The sequence below is a fragment of the Thalassophryne amazonica genome, chromosome 9 (genome assembly GCF_902500255.1).
Source record: "Thalassophryne amazonica chromosome 9, fThaAma1.1, whole genome shotgun sequence".
In the NCBI taxonomy this organism is placed as follows: Eukaryota; Metazoa; Chordata; class Actinopteri; order Batrachoidiformes; family Batrachoididae; genus Thalassophryne; species Thalassophryne amazonica.
The window spans coordinates 112,965,355-112,982,723 of NC_047111.1; the positions used below are offsets into that span (position 1 = coordinate 112,965,355).

The 17,369-nt window shown below is 40.3% G+C and overlaps 1 protein-coding gene across 1 annotated transcript in view; it reads right to left on the reverse strand.

The window, feature by feature from the left end:
- Nucleotides 1-17,369, reverse strand: part of zzef1 (zinc finger, ZZ-type with EF hand domain 1) — a 100,005-nt gene that overhangs the window by 55,367 nt on the left and 27,269 nt on the right. The window contains exons 9-25 of the mRNA XM_034178984.1: nucleotides 15,559-15,657; nucleotides 15,385-15,476; nucleotides 15,116-15,261; nucleotides 14,721-14,826; nucleotides 11,530-11,748; nucleotides 9,720-9,811; nucleotides 9,409-9,623; nucleotides 6,149-6,282; nucleotides 4,115-4,185; nucleotides 3,923-4,037; nucleotides 2,590-2,755; nucleotides 2,257-2,378; nucleotides 2,047-2,169; nucleotides 825-994; nucleotides 660-741; nucleotides 386-587; nucleotides 63-196 (exon numbers count right to left, since the gene is read on the reverse strand). Coding sequence (XP_034034875.1) covers nucleotides 63-196; nucleotides 386-587; nucleotides 660-741; nucleotides 825-994; nucleotides 2,047-2,169; nucleotides 2,257-2,378; nucleotides 2,590-2,755; nucleotides 3,923-4,037; nucleotides 4,115-4,185; nucleotides 6,149-6,282; nucleotides 9,409-9,623; nucleotides 9,720-9,811; nucleotides 11,530-11,748; nucleotides 14,721-14,826; nucleotides 15,116-15,261; nucleotides 15,385-15,476; nucleotides 15,559-15,657 — 2,288 coding nt within the window. The remainder of the gene's footprint in view (nucleotides 1-62; nucleotides 197-385; nucleotides 588-659; nucleotides 742-824; nucleotides 995-2,046; nucleotides 2,170-2,256; nucleotides 2,379-2,589; nucleotides 2,756-3,922; nucleotides 4,038-4,114; nucleotides 4,186-6,148; nucleotides 6,283-9,408; nucleotides 9,624-9,719; nucleotides 9,812-11,529; nucleotides 11,749-14,720; nucleotides 14,827-15,115; nucleotides 15,262-15,384; nucleotides 15,477-15,558; nucleotides 15,658-17,369) is intronic.

Sequence of the window (17,369 nt, forward strand, 5' to 3'; positions counted from 1 at the left end):
ATAGCTATCAAAAACCACAAGTTTTATTTTAATAATAATAAATATAGAAAGTTTGAACGCACCCGGTCTAAGTGTGTGTTAGTCTGATGCACATCCAACCTTTCACACAACCCGTGTCGCAGGATGGGTCTCCATAAAGGAGAAGACTGAACATGGGACATTTTCCCTGGTGGAAGCTCCTTTACAATGCGTATCTCTGGAACAGACAGAAACCCAAAATTTATATCAGCATTCCTGAATTCCTTGCAGGCGTTTAAGCACTGAAGCAGTCCATAAAAAAATGTAATCAAAACAAACATCTGCTTATCCAACTGTCAAACATATAAGATCATAAAGTGTTTCATGTCTTTATTTATTTTGTCAGGAGTGTGGACAAAGGTCTCACCATGAGGAGATTTCAAGGCGAGGGTTCTCGAGGCAAGACGGCCAAGGAGACGAGCTACCATCAACTGAAGGTCCGATGTCCAGGAAATGGTGATGTCTGGCAAACCTAGAGCTGTTACGGTGAACTTATAACCCCACTCATTGTTACTGCTGTCAGAGTGGAAGAGGAACTGAAGCTGAGGACCAGCGTCAAATGTTACTTTCTGGAAAGAAAAACATAATCTCTAAGTGCAACAACCAACAGTATGGGATCAACCAAGTCAGCGATGTCCTACCTTTGGCCACTTCTCTGTTCCAACCTTGGTGTCATATCGGACCTTCCCTCCTCTGGAATCTGTGAACTCTAGGTAGTCATACCTATAAAAGAGCAGAGAAGATGGGTCAATCAAACCCAAAATTAACCTTCAACTACTTCAACACTTAATATTTTCTACGGTCACCTTTTCTCCGTCTCACAGCGTTCATCAAACTCCACCTCAAAGCTGGTAGCACCAGGGCAGGCAAACATGGTGGTCTCGTGGCGGCTGTTGTCATAGTTGTGAGAGGACTCCATGTTCCAAGTCCTCAGCACCACTGGTTTCTGGAGCTGCTGGGATCCTTCTTGATCCGCCTAACAGGAACAAGGAAACTAGTAAATATGCATTTCAACAGTGACGCCACCTTTGTAACTATTAACTGTTATGTTTGTATGTTGGCGGAGTGCGGCAGATGGCAAACTAAATATTCAATTGTCTTCAGAGAGAATGCTGGAAAATTCTGCCACTGTTGGCGGTGAGAGCTGCTGCCACACCCCGCGACTGTAGCAGTTAAAAAACTGCAACTTTTTCTGCAGCAAAGAGAACACACTTGATGTTTTACCTTTAATGGGGTAAAAGACAGTTCTATCATCACTTTCACAGTTACCTTCTGGGATGTATATCTGTGAGAAACAGGTCTGTGAAGATCATGGTTAACCATGAATGTGATCTTGGGAGCGATTTGATGATTTTATGGGCTGAACTCCTATATCTGATCTGTGCCAAAACAACCCAAGCACGCCCCCTTTAGCACAACCTCGGTACTTAGAGAAAACCTCCCAGTGATGTCACAGCACGTGTGAGAACGTTACAGGCTCCACGGAAAGGCAAAGGATTACCATAGTATATTCAAATCCAGGATTGGAAATTTTTATTGGAACATTTTAAAAATGCCGTCACGGCTAAAATAAAATCACACCTTCCTGGATCCTTTAATACTTTCCAAGATACAGACAAGGATTCAAACTGCAACCTTCCGTGATACAGACTGGTGAAAATGAGAGCTGAGCTCAATTATTTTAGTGCGAAGACACCCTGTTTTATGTCTGGTAAACAGGAACAAATGACATGATGTTAAAGACAGAAATTACGCTGTAAGATGACAGTTGAGTTTTAAGCAACTTTCAGATCCAGAGTTTTCTGGATTAACAGAACATTTGACAAAAGGCTAAAATGTTAATCAAGTATTATTGTCTGTCTCATTAACACTGAAACTGACGTGTATCAAGCTGTCATCTACAGTTTGCCACAGCAGACGGTGTTAAGCTCCTTTTTGATCCTCCTTCATACCCGAACAGCAGCATGGAAATCTGCACACTTCCTGAATGTTTTTTAAACACACAGTAAGGCTGGAGAGCAGACTGACCTTTGAAAAGACGTCTCCAGTATCACTGGACAGGGTTTTCAGGAGCTCTATTAGAGAAGAGAAGCTCTTCAGCAGCACACTGTGAGGAATATCCAAAGAGCACAGCTCCAAAAGGAAGATCATCTGCCGTGGTCACAACAGTTACATCATTCATTTACCTCTGTCACATCTGTAGTTTTAATTGGGTAATGAGAGATAAGAATGCATTACCATTTGTCTGAAGACTGTAGCCAGAATGGAGGTGCCCAGCTTCTCTGTAATTTCAGCACCAGTGCAGGTTTTACGCAGAGATCCAAGTGTAGTCTTGATACTTCCCAAGAACTGACCCACATCTTTGGAAAGAACATCAGTGTAATCCAGTTAGTCCTAAAACACATCTCTACTAGTCTGCAAAGATGAATTCTACTCATTGTGCAAAACTTTTCAATCTCTACTGATCTGCACCAGAATATGTGCTCTTGACGTAGTTGGTATTATTGAAAAACCAGCACCGGACAAGGTCATCATTTTTGTCAAAGATGCAGTAATGTCACTAACACTCACATTTTATGAGGATGTCTCTGGCCTGCTCCATAGAAACCTTAGTGGAGGCTCCTCCTTTGAGCTGTAGGTAGCACCAGGAGAACAGACTGTCCTGCAGAGCCCAGAACAAGGAGAGCAGCACCGTCCTACTGGTTCCAACAGTTTCACACCTCATCATTACCTCACACTGACACAACAGAAAAGCACAAACGTGTGTAACTTTAGAGTCAAAGATGTGAGGAAACAGAGACAGCTGCTGATAAATGGTAAATGCAGTCAATTTAACAGTAATTGAACTGTTTCATTGAAATTTACTCACTAAATATTTGGCATAAAATACAGATCAAAGTAGCAGATGAACTGTCACGTAATTGTCATGACCCTTATATCTAAAATTTATAACGGAAACCATATAAATAGTGTTGGCTTTGACAGTCAACAGACCTAGGCTTTGGAAATGAAAGAAACTGATAAGCTCATTGGCAATTAAGTATGTCAAGTTATATGTAACTGCAAAAGCACACCTACGAGTGGCTAAGCACCGGTTTTACTTCTTATATTCAGGTTCTAGACTTTAAATGTCACTGCACTCATTACAGTAAGTGACACCACTCGTGGAGCAAGTGTGCCCCACAGAATTGAAGCGAAACCACCCCTCCAACAAGGACTGCATTTCTGTAGCGCTTTTTCATCTAGCAGATGCGCCGAGTGCTTAACAATGATGCCTCACATTTACTTCCTCAGTCAAACCTGGTCCCGATTTTCACAGCTGGGTGGACTGAGACATTACAGATTAAATGTCCTGGGACAAGACACAGACAGGTAGCATGAGTGTGATTCTAACCCAGATCTACTTATTGACAGGTCAGCTCCTTAGCCGCTGAGCTACCTGCTCCTGAGCTTCATCATCTAACTTTCTATAGAAGCAATTGGTGAATGCCAGGGAGCTCTGGGTTTAAAAAAAGAAAAAAAAAAAATCACCATATGTTTTAAAGCTTGTTGTTAGCCATTTATTGTTGTCTGAGATGCAGGAATGATGCACTTTGTAGCATGTGACAGCAGTTTACTGCCCCAAAGGAAGGGTAAAAAAGAAAGAAGAAAAACACTACTTAACTGCCAAAGTTATAAAAAAAAAAAAAGGAAATGAGGGGTTGCTAATAAAATGTGCTTTTACTAGCACAATTTTCTAATAAAAACATCTTTATTCAAAAATACGCATCTTCAGAAAGTCTTTTTTTTTTTTTAATATGTCCTGACAAAGGGAGTCATCTTGTCATCAGTATCATCTTATAACAATGCAGTAAATGAAGATTCAAAATAAGACATGTAAAACAGGTGTAAAATGCAGCCTCACCTCTCTCGTGGCCACCAGGAGGACCGTCTCCATGACTGAGAGGATCGGGCTGATGTCAAAGTCTGATGGAGCTCCTTTTGGAGGGAGCAGCAAAAGACCACTTGGATCCTGATCACTGTGTGGAAATATTGATGAGACACTCTTATCTGGTTAATTGCATCATAACAGACGTGAATGTCAAAGGATGCTTACCTGAAGTAATTACACAGCGACTCAAACGTCACCTTTACTGACTCTGGTTGATCATCTTCTGTGATATTTTTCTAAAAAACAAACAAACAAAAAAAACCCCCAAAACCAAAAAAGTCATTTTTTTGCAGTAACTGCAGTCGTAGAAGTCCTTAGATTACTCGGTGTTAAAAGCCCCTTTCATAACAGCGCAAACATGGACTTGGATTGTGTTGCGTTTAGAGTACACCTGAAATGCACACGTACTCTGCATTTTTCCTGCGTAACCGCATGTCGTTGTGTTCATAGATTTACTTGCAGCTGTGTATGTTTACTTTTAATGTATGCATGTAGCCCTTGCCGCTACTTCAACTCAGCCCTTCAACTCTTTCTCAGTTCACTCCTGCTGGCTGTGCCGAACACATAGCGTGCTTAGAAAACAGTGGACTGTATCATGAGGTTTTTACAGTTGCATTACTGCCATGTATGCAGCCATAGCTGCTATTTTCTGCCTCTGTGGAAGTGCGCTCCTTTCTAAAAACGGTTCATGAAAAGCAAACGGCACTCACGTTTTCCGACATACAGCGGGACACAGTGCTGTCTCGGCTCGTAATCAGATCACAAAGTTCGGAGTCTGTTCCCTGTGCAGGCTGGTGTGTGATGGTGCATGGTTGCATTCCTAGACTTGCTTATAGTAGCGTATGGTCGGTCTGTCAACCATTTATTAAAAACGCTGGCATAAATTAATGCAGCTGTCACACCTTGACGACCAGCATATGCTGACAGCCTCATTTTCCACCGACTGGTTCAGGTAGGTACTGCTCGGTGCGGTGCAGGTCAGAAACAGTAATTTAACATTATTTTATTTCATTTTTTGTCTTGGTGGATCATTTTCATTGTGTACAGAATGCTGATGAGTCTGCCTGTGGTAACACTGCCGTGAATGAACTGCTGCAACTCTAACCTTTTAAACCGCTGGTTGTTTCCTGATCAGGTCTGATCAGATCAATGACCTGAATATTGAAGCTCTGTGATCATTTAAACTTTTAAAGCACCAGTCGACCGCAATCAGGCGTCTGATCAGATCAACAGCAACTGCAGTTTAAAAGTCATCACAGCGTTTCAGGACCTGATCGATCACGTCGTCTGATGATCGCACCGACAGCGGCGGTGCTTTTAAAGAGTCACATCGCTTATTCAGGTTTGATCACACCTGATCGCGGTCGATGGGGGCTTTAAAAGTTTAAATCGTCACTGCGCTTCTGTCTGAGATGTGATCAGAGCATGACACCGGCATCCTCTGACAAAACACACCTGGAGCAGAATAAACACAGAGGGACTTGTTTAAACACAGAGGGACTTGTTTTAAAACGCTACGTTTCCAGCCACAACAGAAATTAAAAATATTTTCAGGCGTCGTTTTCTAAAATCAGGCTTTATGTGGATACAGTGTTCCTCGGGCTGTGATGGTGGACTGGGCTGAAGCGAACAGGTAATATTTAATCCATGTGTGAATAAAACAGTCTACATGAAATAGATTGTAAGGTTCAGAGTCCGCTGTCCCCCAAGAAATAGAAAATATTGCCATTTAAACTCACAAGCATACTTAAACATCCATTTCTTGTCAGCCACACATGCGCGCGCTTCACCTGTTCTCCAGCTGATTCACTCTGGATGCAAGCATTCAGTTTTTGGATGTGTAGAGTAGCACCAATGTTGTGCAGACTTAAATGGAGTCGAGCCTTGTTGCACAGACCTGCTTAAAACTGTGTGCTTTCTGCCTCCAGTGCTCAATGCAGAAAACCCCAAAAAATTAAACAGGTTTAATTTTTTGTGTTCTACGTATGTAGACCTCAGCATACTGCTGCGTGGGGAGCAAAAACTCGCTGTAGAGCTGATTAAACTGAGTGTAGAGCTGCATAACTCTGCATAGTAGGTACATCACAATACGCAATTCTATGTTTGCATTTGTGAAAGGGGCTTAAGACTATAAAGTTGTAGTCGCAGAATTAGTACTAGAACTACAAACAGTAGTAGGTTCTTTGGACACAATCTCACCATCATGTGGAAGAGTTTGTCCCGCCTGACGAGATTATCAGGGAAGAAAACAGCTGCTCCACTAAAAATGGACTTGATGGCTTCCTTGTGTAAAGCTTTCTCCACAAAGGTCTCACCTTCTGGACTGTCCACAACTGAAGCACAAACATTACCACACATTCTTGGAACTCAAACATTACACTTGTTAGAACCAATTAGTACATTTTTATACAAATGGAACATGACAAAGGTGAAGTTTGCATATGCACCACAGTTCTGTGTAGCTTCTTGTGGTGTAACATCTCCCTGATCAAAACAATAAGTTCTGTGATCCACTGTTGACATCACACAGTGACATGAAACACTTTCCTGCTTTCATCAATTAGCAACATGTCGTGATGCACACATAAAAAAAGTCATATGAAATAAAACGTGGAGGCAGACAGGAGCTCCTTTTTCAACCTGTTTAAGGCCCAGTTTCCATCAAGCCTTTGCGTTTGAATCACTTCAATGCTGAGACACTTGAGTGTGTCTGGTCAAAACTGGGTTTGGGGGATCTGTCTTACTTTGACCAGGCATATACAGTTGTATGCAAATGTTTGGGCAGCCCTGATCATTTTCATGATTTTCCTTTATAAATCACTGGTTGTCTCAATCAGAAATTTCAGTTAAATATATCATATAGCAGACAAACACAGTGATATTTGAGAAGTGAAATGAAGTTTATAGGATTTACAGAAAGTGTGCAATAACTCTAAACAAAATTGAGCAGGTGCATAAATTTGGGCACCCTTGTCATTTTATTGATTTGAATACATTTAGCACTAATTATTGGAACACAAAATTGGTTTGGTAAGCTCATTGACCCTTGACCTCTTTACACAGGTGAATCCAATCATGAGAAAGGGTATTTAAGGTGGCCATTTGCAAATGTTTCTCCTCTTTGCATCTCTAATGAATGGCAACATGGGAGCCTCTAAACAACTCTCAAATGACCTGAAAACAAAGATTGTTCAATATCATGGTTTAGGGGAAGGATACAAAAAGCTATCTCAGAGATTTCAGGTGTCCGTTTCCACTGTGAGGAAATGGAAGACCACAGGCACAGTACTAGTTAAGGCCCAAAGTGGCAGGCCAAGAAAAATCTCAGATAAGCTGAAGCGAAGCATGGTGAGAACAGTCATAGTCAACCCACAGACCTGCTGCAAAGACCTACAACATGATCTTGCTGCAGATAGTGTCTCTGTGCATTGGTCAACTATACAGCACACTTTGCACAAAGAAATGTTGTATGATGCTGAAATGCAGTGGAAGCCTTTTCTGCATACACGCACAGAGTCGCTTGAGGTATGCTAAAGCACATTTGGACAAGCCAGCTTCATTTTGGAATAAGGTGCTGTGGACTGATGAAACAAAAATTGAGTTATTTGGACATAACAATGGGTGGTATGCATGGCTGAAAAAGAACACAGCCTTCCAAGAAAAATACTTGCTACCTATAGTACAATTGGAAGTGGTTCCATCATGCTGTGGGGCTGTGTGGCCAGTCACATGGATTCCAGTCAATATCAGTAGATTCTTGAGAACAATTTTCTCAACAAAATTCTTGAGAACAAAGTTGAAGTTGCGCCGGGGCTGGATCTTTCAACAAGACGACCCTAAACACTGCTCAAAATCAATAAGGCATTCATGCAGAGGAACAGGTACAACGTTCTGGAATGGCCATCTCAGTCTCCAGACCTGAATATTATTGAAAATTTGTGGTGTGATTTTAAGTGGGCTGTCCATGCTCAAAAACCAACAAACCTAAGACTTTTTGTAAAGAAGAATGGTCCAAAATACATTCAACCAGAATCTAGACTCTCATTGGAAGCATTTAGAGGCTGTTATTTCTGCAAAAAGAGGATCTACTAAATATATATGTATTGTTTCTGTTGGGATGCCCAAATTTATGCACCTGCCTAATTTTGTTTAAAGAATTATTGCACACTTTCTGTAAATCCTATAAACTTCATTTTACTTCTCAAACATCACTGTATTTGTCTGCTATATGACATATTTAACTGATACTGCTGATACAAACAACCAAAGATTTATAAAGGAAAATCATGGAAATCATCAGGGGTGACCAAACCTTTACATATAAGTGTAAAAGGCATGAAAAGAGCAATGATATGCATTGCACTGCATTCAAACCAGGACTTACAGGGTAACAGGAGAAAGCTGTGTGATTTCTTGGTTTTTCTAAAAGACAGAGTTGGACAGTGTCATGCCACAGCTGTATAAACTGTTATCGTGAGTGGCAACAATTGGAGCTACATCTGCAGGTGTAGAAAGGACCTTCTGTTTAAAAAGGTTTAAGTCTTTCATCCACAACACAATGGGCCATGATTGTCTAAGCAGCCTAGCTCTGCTGGCCATTGAGAGGACACTGGACAAGTCCCTGGAAAAGACGCCTACTTGGTACAATAGGGTCACAGACCATTTTCTTGAAAAGGAACAGAGTGCAGAATTTATGTATAAATAAACTGACAAGTTTTCTGATTTTAAGCCGACAATGAGCTTCCCCCCCTTTGAAAGACCAGCAGCCGCCACTGCAGGAAAGTTCATTCAAGCTGTGCAGAAACGACCAGTGACATATGATTAAACTGAACAGGACCACAGCCACTGTGATGGTAAAGGAAACCTATGGCAAGCAGTAAAATCAGAATTTAAGATGAACGTACTCGTATGTGATGAACATAGGTGAGGTGAACATACACTCAACAAAAATATAAACGCAACACTTTTGGTTTTGCTCCCATTTTGTATTTATTGTGGGCAGTCTAAGGCACACCTGTGCACTAATCATGGTGTCTAATCAGCATCTTGATATGGCACACCTGTGAGGTGGGATGGATTATCTCAGCAAAGGAGAAGTGCTCACTATCACAGATTTAGACTGGTTTGTGAACAATATTTGAGGGAAATGGTGATATTGTGTATGTGGAAAAAGTTTTAGATCTTTGAGTTCATCTCATACAAAATGGGAGCAAAACCAAAAGTGTTGCGTTTATATTTTTGTTGAGTGTACGTAGGTAAATGCCATGTTGCTACCGAGAGCTGATCTTGCAATTTTAGTTCTAGTAAATTTCAGGCTCAAAAATGCAAAAGCTTAACCTTGGCATAAACATTCAAACACAAAATGAAACGCTGACACAAATGCCGATGCAAAAATCTTGGTGGAATCAGGCCCTAATACCTACAAGGCAAGGAGAAATGAAAAGCAGACATGTCCTTACTGTGGCACAGGTGAGCGTAAAGATCCCAGACAGCCTGAGCAGGGTCTGTCTGAGCCTCATCACCGCTGAACGTGGACGGACAGGCTGCCGCGGCATTCTCCGCTGCTCCTCTTCTCTCTGGGCTCGGTGGCCCCAATGGATTAGGCAACATAGGGAAACAATTCTGCAGCAACTGAAGCAACAGAACTCGGCTCTTCATCACCTCTTCTCCTTCACTGAGATTTTACACACACAAGCAGTATGAAGACAAACATTCAGTTTGAGGATCAGTATTTACCGAACACTGCAGCCACGGCAAAGTGAATACTCACATCTGCCTAAGTTTACTGTAGAAGTCCCAGAACAGCTTCATGGTGAGACCCGTGAAATCCAGCAGATACTTTTGCTTAAAATGAGATGCATCCTGTAAAGATCAGTCAGACCGCTGTTAATCAGAAAACAGGACTGAAAAAATAAAGACCATATTTTCAGGAGTATAAGGGTTTTTTTTCTAGTTTGGGAGGCACTGCGACTTATACTGAGTTGCGACTTTTATACCAAATAAATAAATATTATGCATTTGTCAGTCATGATAATACTTATAGTAACTAGTTACACAGGACTTTCACAGGAATTAAAGCACTAAACAAAAAAAAAAAAAAAAAAAAAAAAAAACTCAAAGATTAAAATAATAAATGTCAATAATAAGTACACTACAGCAATGCACAAAAACCAAAATTCTTGAGCTAGATACTCCGGAAAATACAGTCAATAAAAATCCATACCTGACAGCTTTGACATTTTTATTTTTTAATACATTAAATCACAGGAATAACAATAAATATTTCAAACATTACAAAGCTAAAACAAACCTCCACGAAGTCAACTGAGAAATTAAAGTCCACCCTTTAATGTAACTAAACTAAAAAATTTTTGGGATACAAGGCAATATCCACATCACTGAATACAGATTTGTGTTCAGTTAGGCCAGTCACTAAGAAATGCAAAGAATATGACACCGTGTGGTAAATCGAGTGTTACCATGCATGGAGACGAGTGAGGGAAGCCACCACGACAACATTGATAATGAAGTTGCAAGATTTAGGGGCTGTGACTGACTGCGCACATAACACTTGTCCCCATTAATACAGCAGTTAGAGCCCAGAGCAAAGCGGCACAAAGAAAGTAGGCATTAAAACAAAATCTATGAGCTCCAGGCTTCAGTCTGCCAGAAGGATTGTGGGAGACTTTAGCCTAGATTTCATGTATCTTTCCATATCTCAATGACTCATTTTAACCTTTGAACATCAGGCAATATTCAGTGACTTCAAAAAATGCTTTGCATCAGGTTTTGCAGCTGTGTAAGAGGGCGACAAGTGAAGAAAGCCACCAAGACACCCATGACAACTTTGAAGGAGTTACAGGCTTCTGTGGCTGTGCTTGGAGAAATGGTACACGAGTAACATTCCCCCGGTCCCCACAAATCAGTAATACAAAGTGCCGGGGATCACACAAGTACACCCTTATGCTAAATATAAAAGAAAGCTGTCAACTGGTTCTTCAGATATCACGCGAACATGCGGAAATGGGCCAATGGACATGCCGATTGCTGTATCCCTCCGTATTTCATACCTGGGGATAATAAAAATGACGTTGTTACTAGTGATACAACAGGCAAAAGTATCCCCAATTTCTTCACTCATAACCAAAGATGCCTGTAACTCCTTCAGGCTGTCTTGAAGGCTTCCCTCATTAAACTCCTGGCACAGTCACTCACTTTTGAAAAACTGCCTACTCCAGACATGTTGACCAAACAGTACCATACTGTCTGCATATCTGAATGACTGATGTAAATGAAGTATAAGACATATTCAGTGACTTAAATTTTTCTTTATGCCTGATTTTGTGGCAACAATTCAAAGCCTCAACTCCAGTTTCAAAGTGGCATTTGTTGAGTGTGAACTCAAAGATTTCCTAAAATACAACTTGATGACACACTACATTAAAAAAACAAATGATTACAACAGAACTTCCGGCGTTATGCTTTCTATTTTCTGATATTTCATGATAATTATGTCAATGATACAAATATTTTTAATGCTGTACAGACTGGAGCACTTTCAAGCAGTGACGTGCAGTTACCATGTCTTGTGTAAGTTGCTGGATGAAAAACAGGGTCTTATTAAGAAGACAAAGACCAGTGATGCCATTGCGGTTGACGCCCTTGCCCTCTGGGCTGAGTTCTTCCAAGTGTCCCAGCCTCTCTACCCCAGCGGGCAGATAACCACTGAAGGTGAGGGACTGAACCCCAAGACGCTCTGCAGAATCCTGCCTGGCACAGAGGAACTTCACCATCAGAAACTGGGAGACAGAAAAGACAAACTGAGAATTAGGATGAAATTTGGGGGTTAAAGTGATAATGATGATCCTGCCTGACATATTCCAAGGAGTTGGAAAAGCCTACTCAAGTATGCGGTAAAACGCAGTGAACAGATAAATAGAATGAATAGATAAATGAATCCATCCTCTCCCGTTTGTCAACATGATAACTCAAAAACAATCAGAAACATAAGTGAGGCTTACCAATACCCCTAACCAACCAAAAACACAACCTGACACCTCCCTTTCATCAATCATCAATTCATCATCAATTTTATTTATATAGCGCCAAATCACAACAAACAGTTGCCCCAAGGCGCTTTATATTGTAAGGCAAGGCCATACAATAATTACGTAAAAACCCCAACGGTCAAAACGACCCCCTGTGAGCAAGCACTTGGCGACAGTGGGAAGGAAAAACTCCCTTTTAACAGGAAGAAACCTCCAGCAGAACCAGGCTCAGGGAGGGGCAGTCTTCTGCTGGGACTGGTTGGGGCTGAGGGAGAGAACCAGGAAAAAGACATGCTGTGGAGGGGAGCAGAGATCAATCACTAATGATTAAATGCAGAGTGGTGCATACAGAGCAAAAAGAGAAAGAAACAGTGCATCATGGGAACCCCCCAGCAGTCTAAGTCTATAGCAGCATAACTAAGGGATGGTTCAGGGTCACCTGATCCAGCCCTAACTATAAGCTTTAGCAAAAAGGAAAGTTTTAAGCCTAATCTTAAAAGTAGAGAGGGTGTCTGTCTCCCTGATCTGAATTGGGAGCTGGTTCCAGAGGAGAGGAGCCTGAAAGCTGAAGGCTCTGCCTCCCATTCTACTCTTACAAACCGTAGGAACTACAAGTAAGCCTGCAGTCTGAGAGCGAAGCGCTCTATTGGGGTGATATGGTACTATGAGGTCCCTAAGATATGTCTTTATGTCTGTAAGACAATCCTGCAGTTTAGCTAATTGGTGTGTGTCCTCTGCCTTCATGGATAGATAAAGCTGGGTATCATCTGCGTAACAATGAAAATTTAAGCAATGCCGTCTAATAATACTGCCTAAGGGAAGCATGTATAAAGTGAATAAAATTGGTCCTAGCACAGAACCTTGTGGAACTCCATAATTAACCTTATTCTGTGAAGAAGATTCCCCATTTACATGAACAAATTGTAATCTATTAGATAAATATGATTCAAACCACCGCAGCGCAGTGCCTTTAATAACTATGGCATGCTCTAATCTCTGTAAGAAAATTTTATGGTCAACAGTATCAAAAGCAGCACTGAGGTCTAACAGAACAAGCACAGAGATGAGTCCACTGTCTGAGGCCATAAGAAGATCATTTGTAACCTTCACTAATGCCGTTTCTGTACTATGATGAATTCTAAAACCTGACTGAAACTCTTCAAATAGACCATTCCTCTGCAGATGATCAGTTAGCTGTTTTACAACTACCCTTTCAAGAATTTTTGAGAGAAAAGGAAGGTTGGAGATTGGCCTATAATTAGCTAAGATAGCTGGGTCAAGTGATGGCTTTTTAAGTAATGGTTTAATTACTGCCACCTTAAAAGCCTGTGGTACATAGCCAACTAATAAAGATAGATTGATCATATTTAAGATTGAAGCATTAAATAATGGTAGGGCTTCCTTGAGCAGCCTGGTAGGAATGGGGTCTAATAGACATGTTGATGGTTTGGATGAAGTAACTAATGAAAATAACTCAGACAGAACAATCTGAGAGAAAGAGTCTAACCAAATACCGGCATCACTGAAAGCAGCCAAAGATAATGATACGTCTTTGGGATGGTTATGAGTAATTTTTTCTCTAATAGTTAAAATTTTATTAGCAAAGAAAGTCATGAAGTCATTACTAGTTAAACTTAAAGGAATACTCGGCTCAATAGAGCTCTGACTCTTTGTCAGCCTGGCTACAGTGCTGAAAAGAAACCTGGGGTTGTTCTTATTTTCTTCAATTAGTGATGAGTAGTAAGATGTCCTAGCTTTACGAAGGGCTTTTTTATAGAGCAACAGACTCTTTTTCCAGGCTAAGTGAAGATCTTCTAAATTAGTGAGATGCCATTTCCTCTCCAACTTACGGGTTATCTGCTTTAAGCTGCGAGTTTGTGAGTTATACCACGGAGTCAGGCACTTCTGATTTAAAGCTCTCTTTTTCAGAGGAGCTACAGCATCCAAAGTTGTCTTCAATGAGGATGTAAAACTATTGACGAGATACTCTATCTGACTTACAGAGTTTAGGTAGCTACTCTGCACTGTGTTGGTATATGGCATTAGAGAACATAAAGAAGGAATCATATCCTTAAACCTAGTTACAGCGCTTTCTGTAAGACGTCTAGTGTAATGAAACTTATTCCCCACTGCTGGGTAGTCCATCAAAGTAAATGTAAATGTTATTAAGAAATGATCAGACAGAAGGAAGTTTTCAGGGAATACTGTTAAGTCTTCAATTTCCATACCATAAGTCAGAACAAGATCTAAGATATGATTAAAGTGGTGGGTGGACTCATTTACATTTTGAGCAAAGCCAATTGAGTCTAATAATAGATTAAATGCAGTGTTGAGGCTGTCATTCTCAGCATCTGTGTAGATGTTAAAATCGCCCACTATAATTATCTTATCTGAGCTAAGCACTAAGTCAGACAAACGGTCTGAAAATTCACAGAGAAACTCACAGTAACAACCAGGTGGACGATAGATAATAACAAATAAAACTGTTTTTTGGGACTTCCAATTTGGATGGACAAGACTAAGAGTCAAGCTTTCAAATGAATTAAAGCTCTGTCTGGGTTTTTGATTAATTAATAAGCTGGAATGGAAGATTGCTGCTAATCCTCCACCTCGGCCCTTTGTGCATGATGGAAATTAGGAGCGGGTGTGGTTGAAGTTGCATTTTTTTATGAGTGTCTTGCCAGTTTCTTTCATTTTCACTTTTAACTGGATGCAAGTTTCACCTTTGCAACACGACACTGTTGCAGTTTGATGTCCACATCGTTCCAGTCATCCTCAAGCTCAAACCAGCCAATCGGCTCATCCTCGGACTGAGACGTCATTCTCACACTGCAGGTTAGGAAGAAATATCAACATCCAAAAGTCACACAAAGTACAAAAACAGAGTCAGACTGCTGAGGGGCAACAACACAGAAAAACTACACTTCTGTCTTTCTTGTACATACTACATTTAGTTAAACATTTTGTTGTCCTACAGCCAACATTTCTGCTTTTTTTTTTTAACACTACTCAAACCCCTGATAAACCATTAATACTGAACTTTTCATTTCATCTCCTGTTATAGAGAACAGACATCGAGGTCAACCAAATTTTAGAATGACAACAAAGACATACTTACTTGTCTTGGACAAACTCTTTGTAGTCTTTGTAGCCCCATGAATCGTACTTTTTGAACCTCTTAAAATGTTTTTCTGCATCAAAGGGGTCTTCCTCCTTGTATGCAAACACCAAGCCGCATTTTGCGCCGATCGCTCCTTTCCGAACCTCAACACACAAACAGAAACCGTCACTGTTATTGTGATGGTCATCTTCAGTTAAACCATAAAAAAAAAAAAAAAAAAAAAAAAAAAAAAAAAAAAAAAAAAAAAAAATCACACCAGCGCTCACTTTGATCTTCATCTGCGTAACCTGGAAAGTGCTCTGGTCCTCTGTCGATAGAATCACACTGGCTTTCTTTTTGCCGCTTTCAGTAAGAAAACCTTCAAGAGAACAAATAATCAAAACTCATCTTATGAAGAGCCAGTGCTGTTTTCTCATTGATTTATGGTTGTGTCAATGTACCGTCTCCAGTGGAGGATTCTGTGAGCATGTTTTCTGCTCCTGATTTTTCTTCTTTACTCTTTACATCACAGGCCTGTAGATGCAACTGAAGGGGCTTCCCTATAAAAAAAAAAAAAAAAAAAAAAGGGGGGGGGAATAAATCATATTTGATATCTGTGGCACTTTTATTCATTCATTCATTATTGGTTTATTTGATAGGGACAGTGCATATTAATGAACGTATAATTGTTTATAGACTAATATATATATGTACGACCGTATGTATACAAACACATACATACAAGGTGGGCCAATAAAATGTTACCACTTTTGTAATCCAAAGAGGAGGAGCGTGGATTGATCATGTCTTCAATTACTGAACTGTACGGAAAACAAAAGACAAATTGGGAAACATTTGGTATCAAATGTTAATTTGATGCTTCTGTTACAAGTCTGTAAACAAAATTTTCGAATAAGTTCTCATTTCAAAAACTTGTGTACGATCAAAAAGTGGTAACATTTTATTGGCCCACCCTGTGTGTGTGTGTGTATATATATATATATATATATATATATATATATATATATATAAAATATTTGAACACCTTACGATTTTGCAAGTTCTCCCACTTACAAATCATGGAGGCGTCTGAAATTTTCATCTTAGGTGCATGTCCACTGTGAGAGACATAATCTAAAAAAATAAAATAAAATAAAAAAATTCGGAAATCACAATGTATGATTTTTTTAAATAATTTATTTGTATGTTACTGCTGCAAATAAGTATTTGAACACCTGTGAAAATCAATGTTAATATTTGGTACAGTAGCCTTTGTTTGCAATTACAGAAATCAAACATTTCCTGTAGTTTTTCACCAGGTTTTCACACACTGCAGCAGGGATTTTGGTCCACTCCTCCATACAGATCTTCTCTAGATTTTTCAGGTTTGGAGTTTCAGCTCCCTCCAAAGATTTTCTATGGAGTTCAGGTCTGGAAATCAATAGAAGAAGAGCACCCCCAGAGTATGATGTTTACACCCCCATGCTTCACGGTTGGGATGGTTTTCTTGGGGTTGTTCTCATCCTCTAAACATGGTAAGTCGAGCTGATTCCAAAAAGCTCTATTCTGCTCTCATCTGACCACATGACCTTCTCCCATGCCTCCTCTGGATCATCCAGATGGTCACTGGTGAACTTCAAACGGGCCTGGACATGTGCTGGCTTGCGCAGGGGGACCTTGCTGCCCTGCAGGATTTTAAACCATGACAGCATCATGTGTTACTAATGTAATCTTTGTGACTGTGGTCCCAGCTCTCTTCAGGTCATTGACCAGGTCCTCCTGTGTAGTTCTGAGCTTTCTCAGAATCATCCTTAACCCACAAAGTGAGATCTTGCATGGAATCCCAGATCGAGGGAGATTGACAGTCATCTTGTGTTTCTTCCACTTTCTAATAAATAATCATAACAGTTGTTATCTTCTACCAAGCTGCTTGCCTGTTGTCCTGTAGTCCATCCCAGCCTTGTGCAGGTCTACATTTTTGTCCCTGGTGTCCTTATACAGCTCTCTGGTCTTGGCTATGGTGGACAGGTTGGAGTGTGATTGATTGAGTGTGTGAACAGGTGTCTTTTATAGAGGTAACAAGTTCAAACAGGTGCAATTAATACAGGTAAAGAGTGCAGAATAAGAGGGCTTCTTAAAGAAAAATTAACAGGTCTATGAGAGCCAGAATTCTTGCTGGTTGGTAGGTGTTCAAATACTTATTTGCAGCAGCAACATACAAATAAATTATATATAAAAAAAAAAAATCATACATTGTGGTTTCCGGATTTTT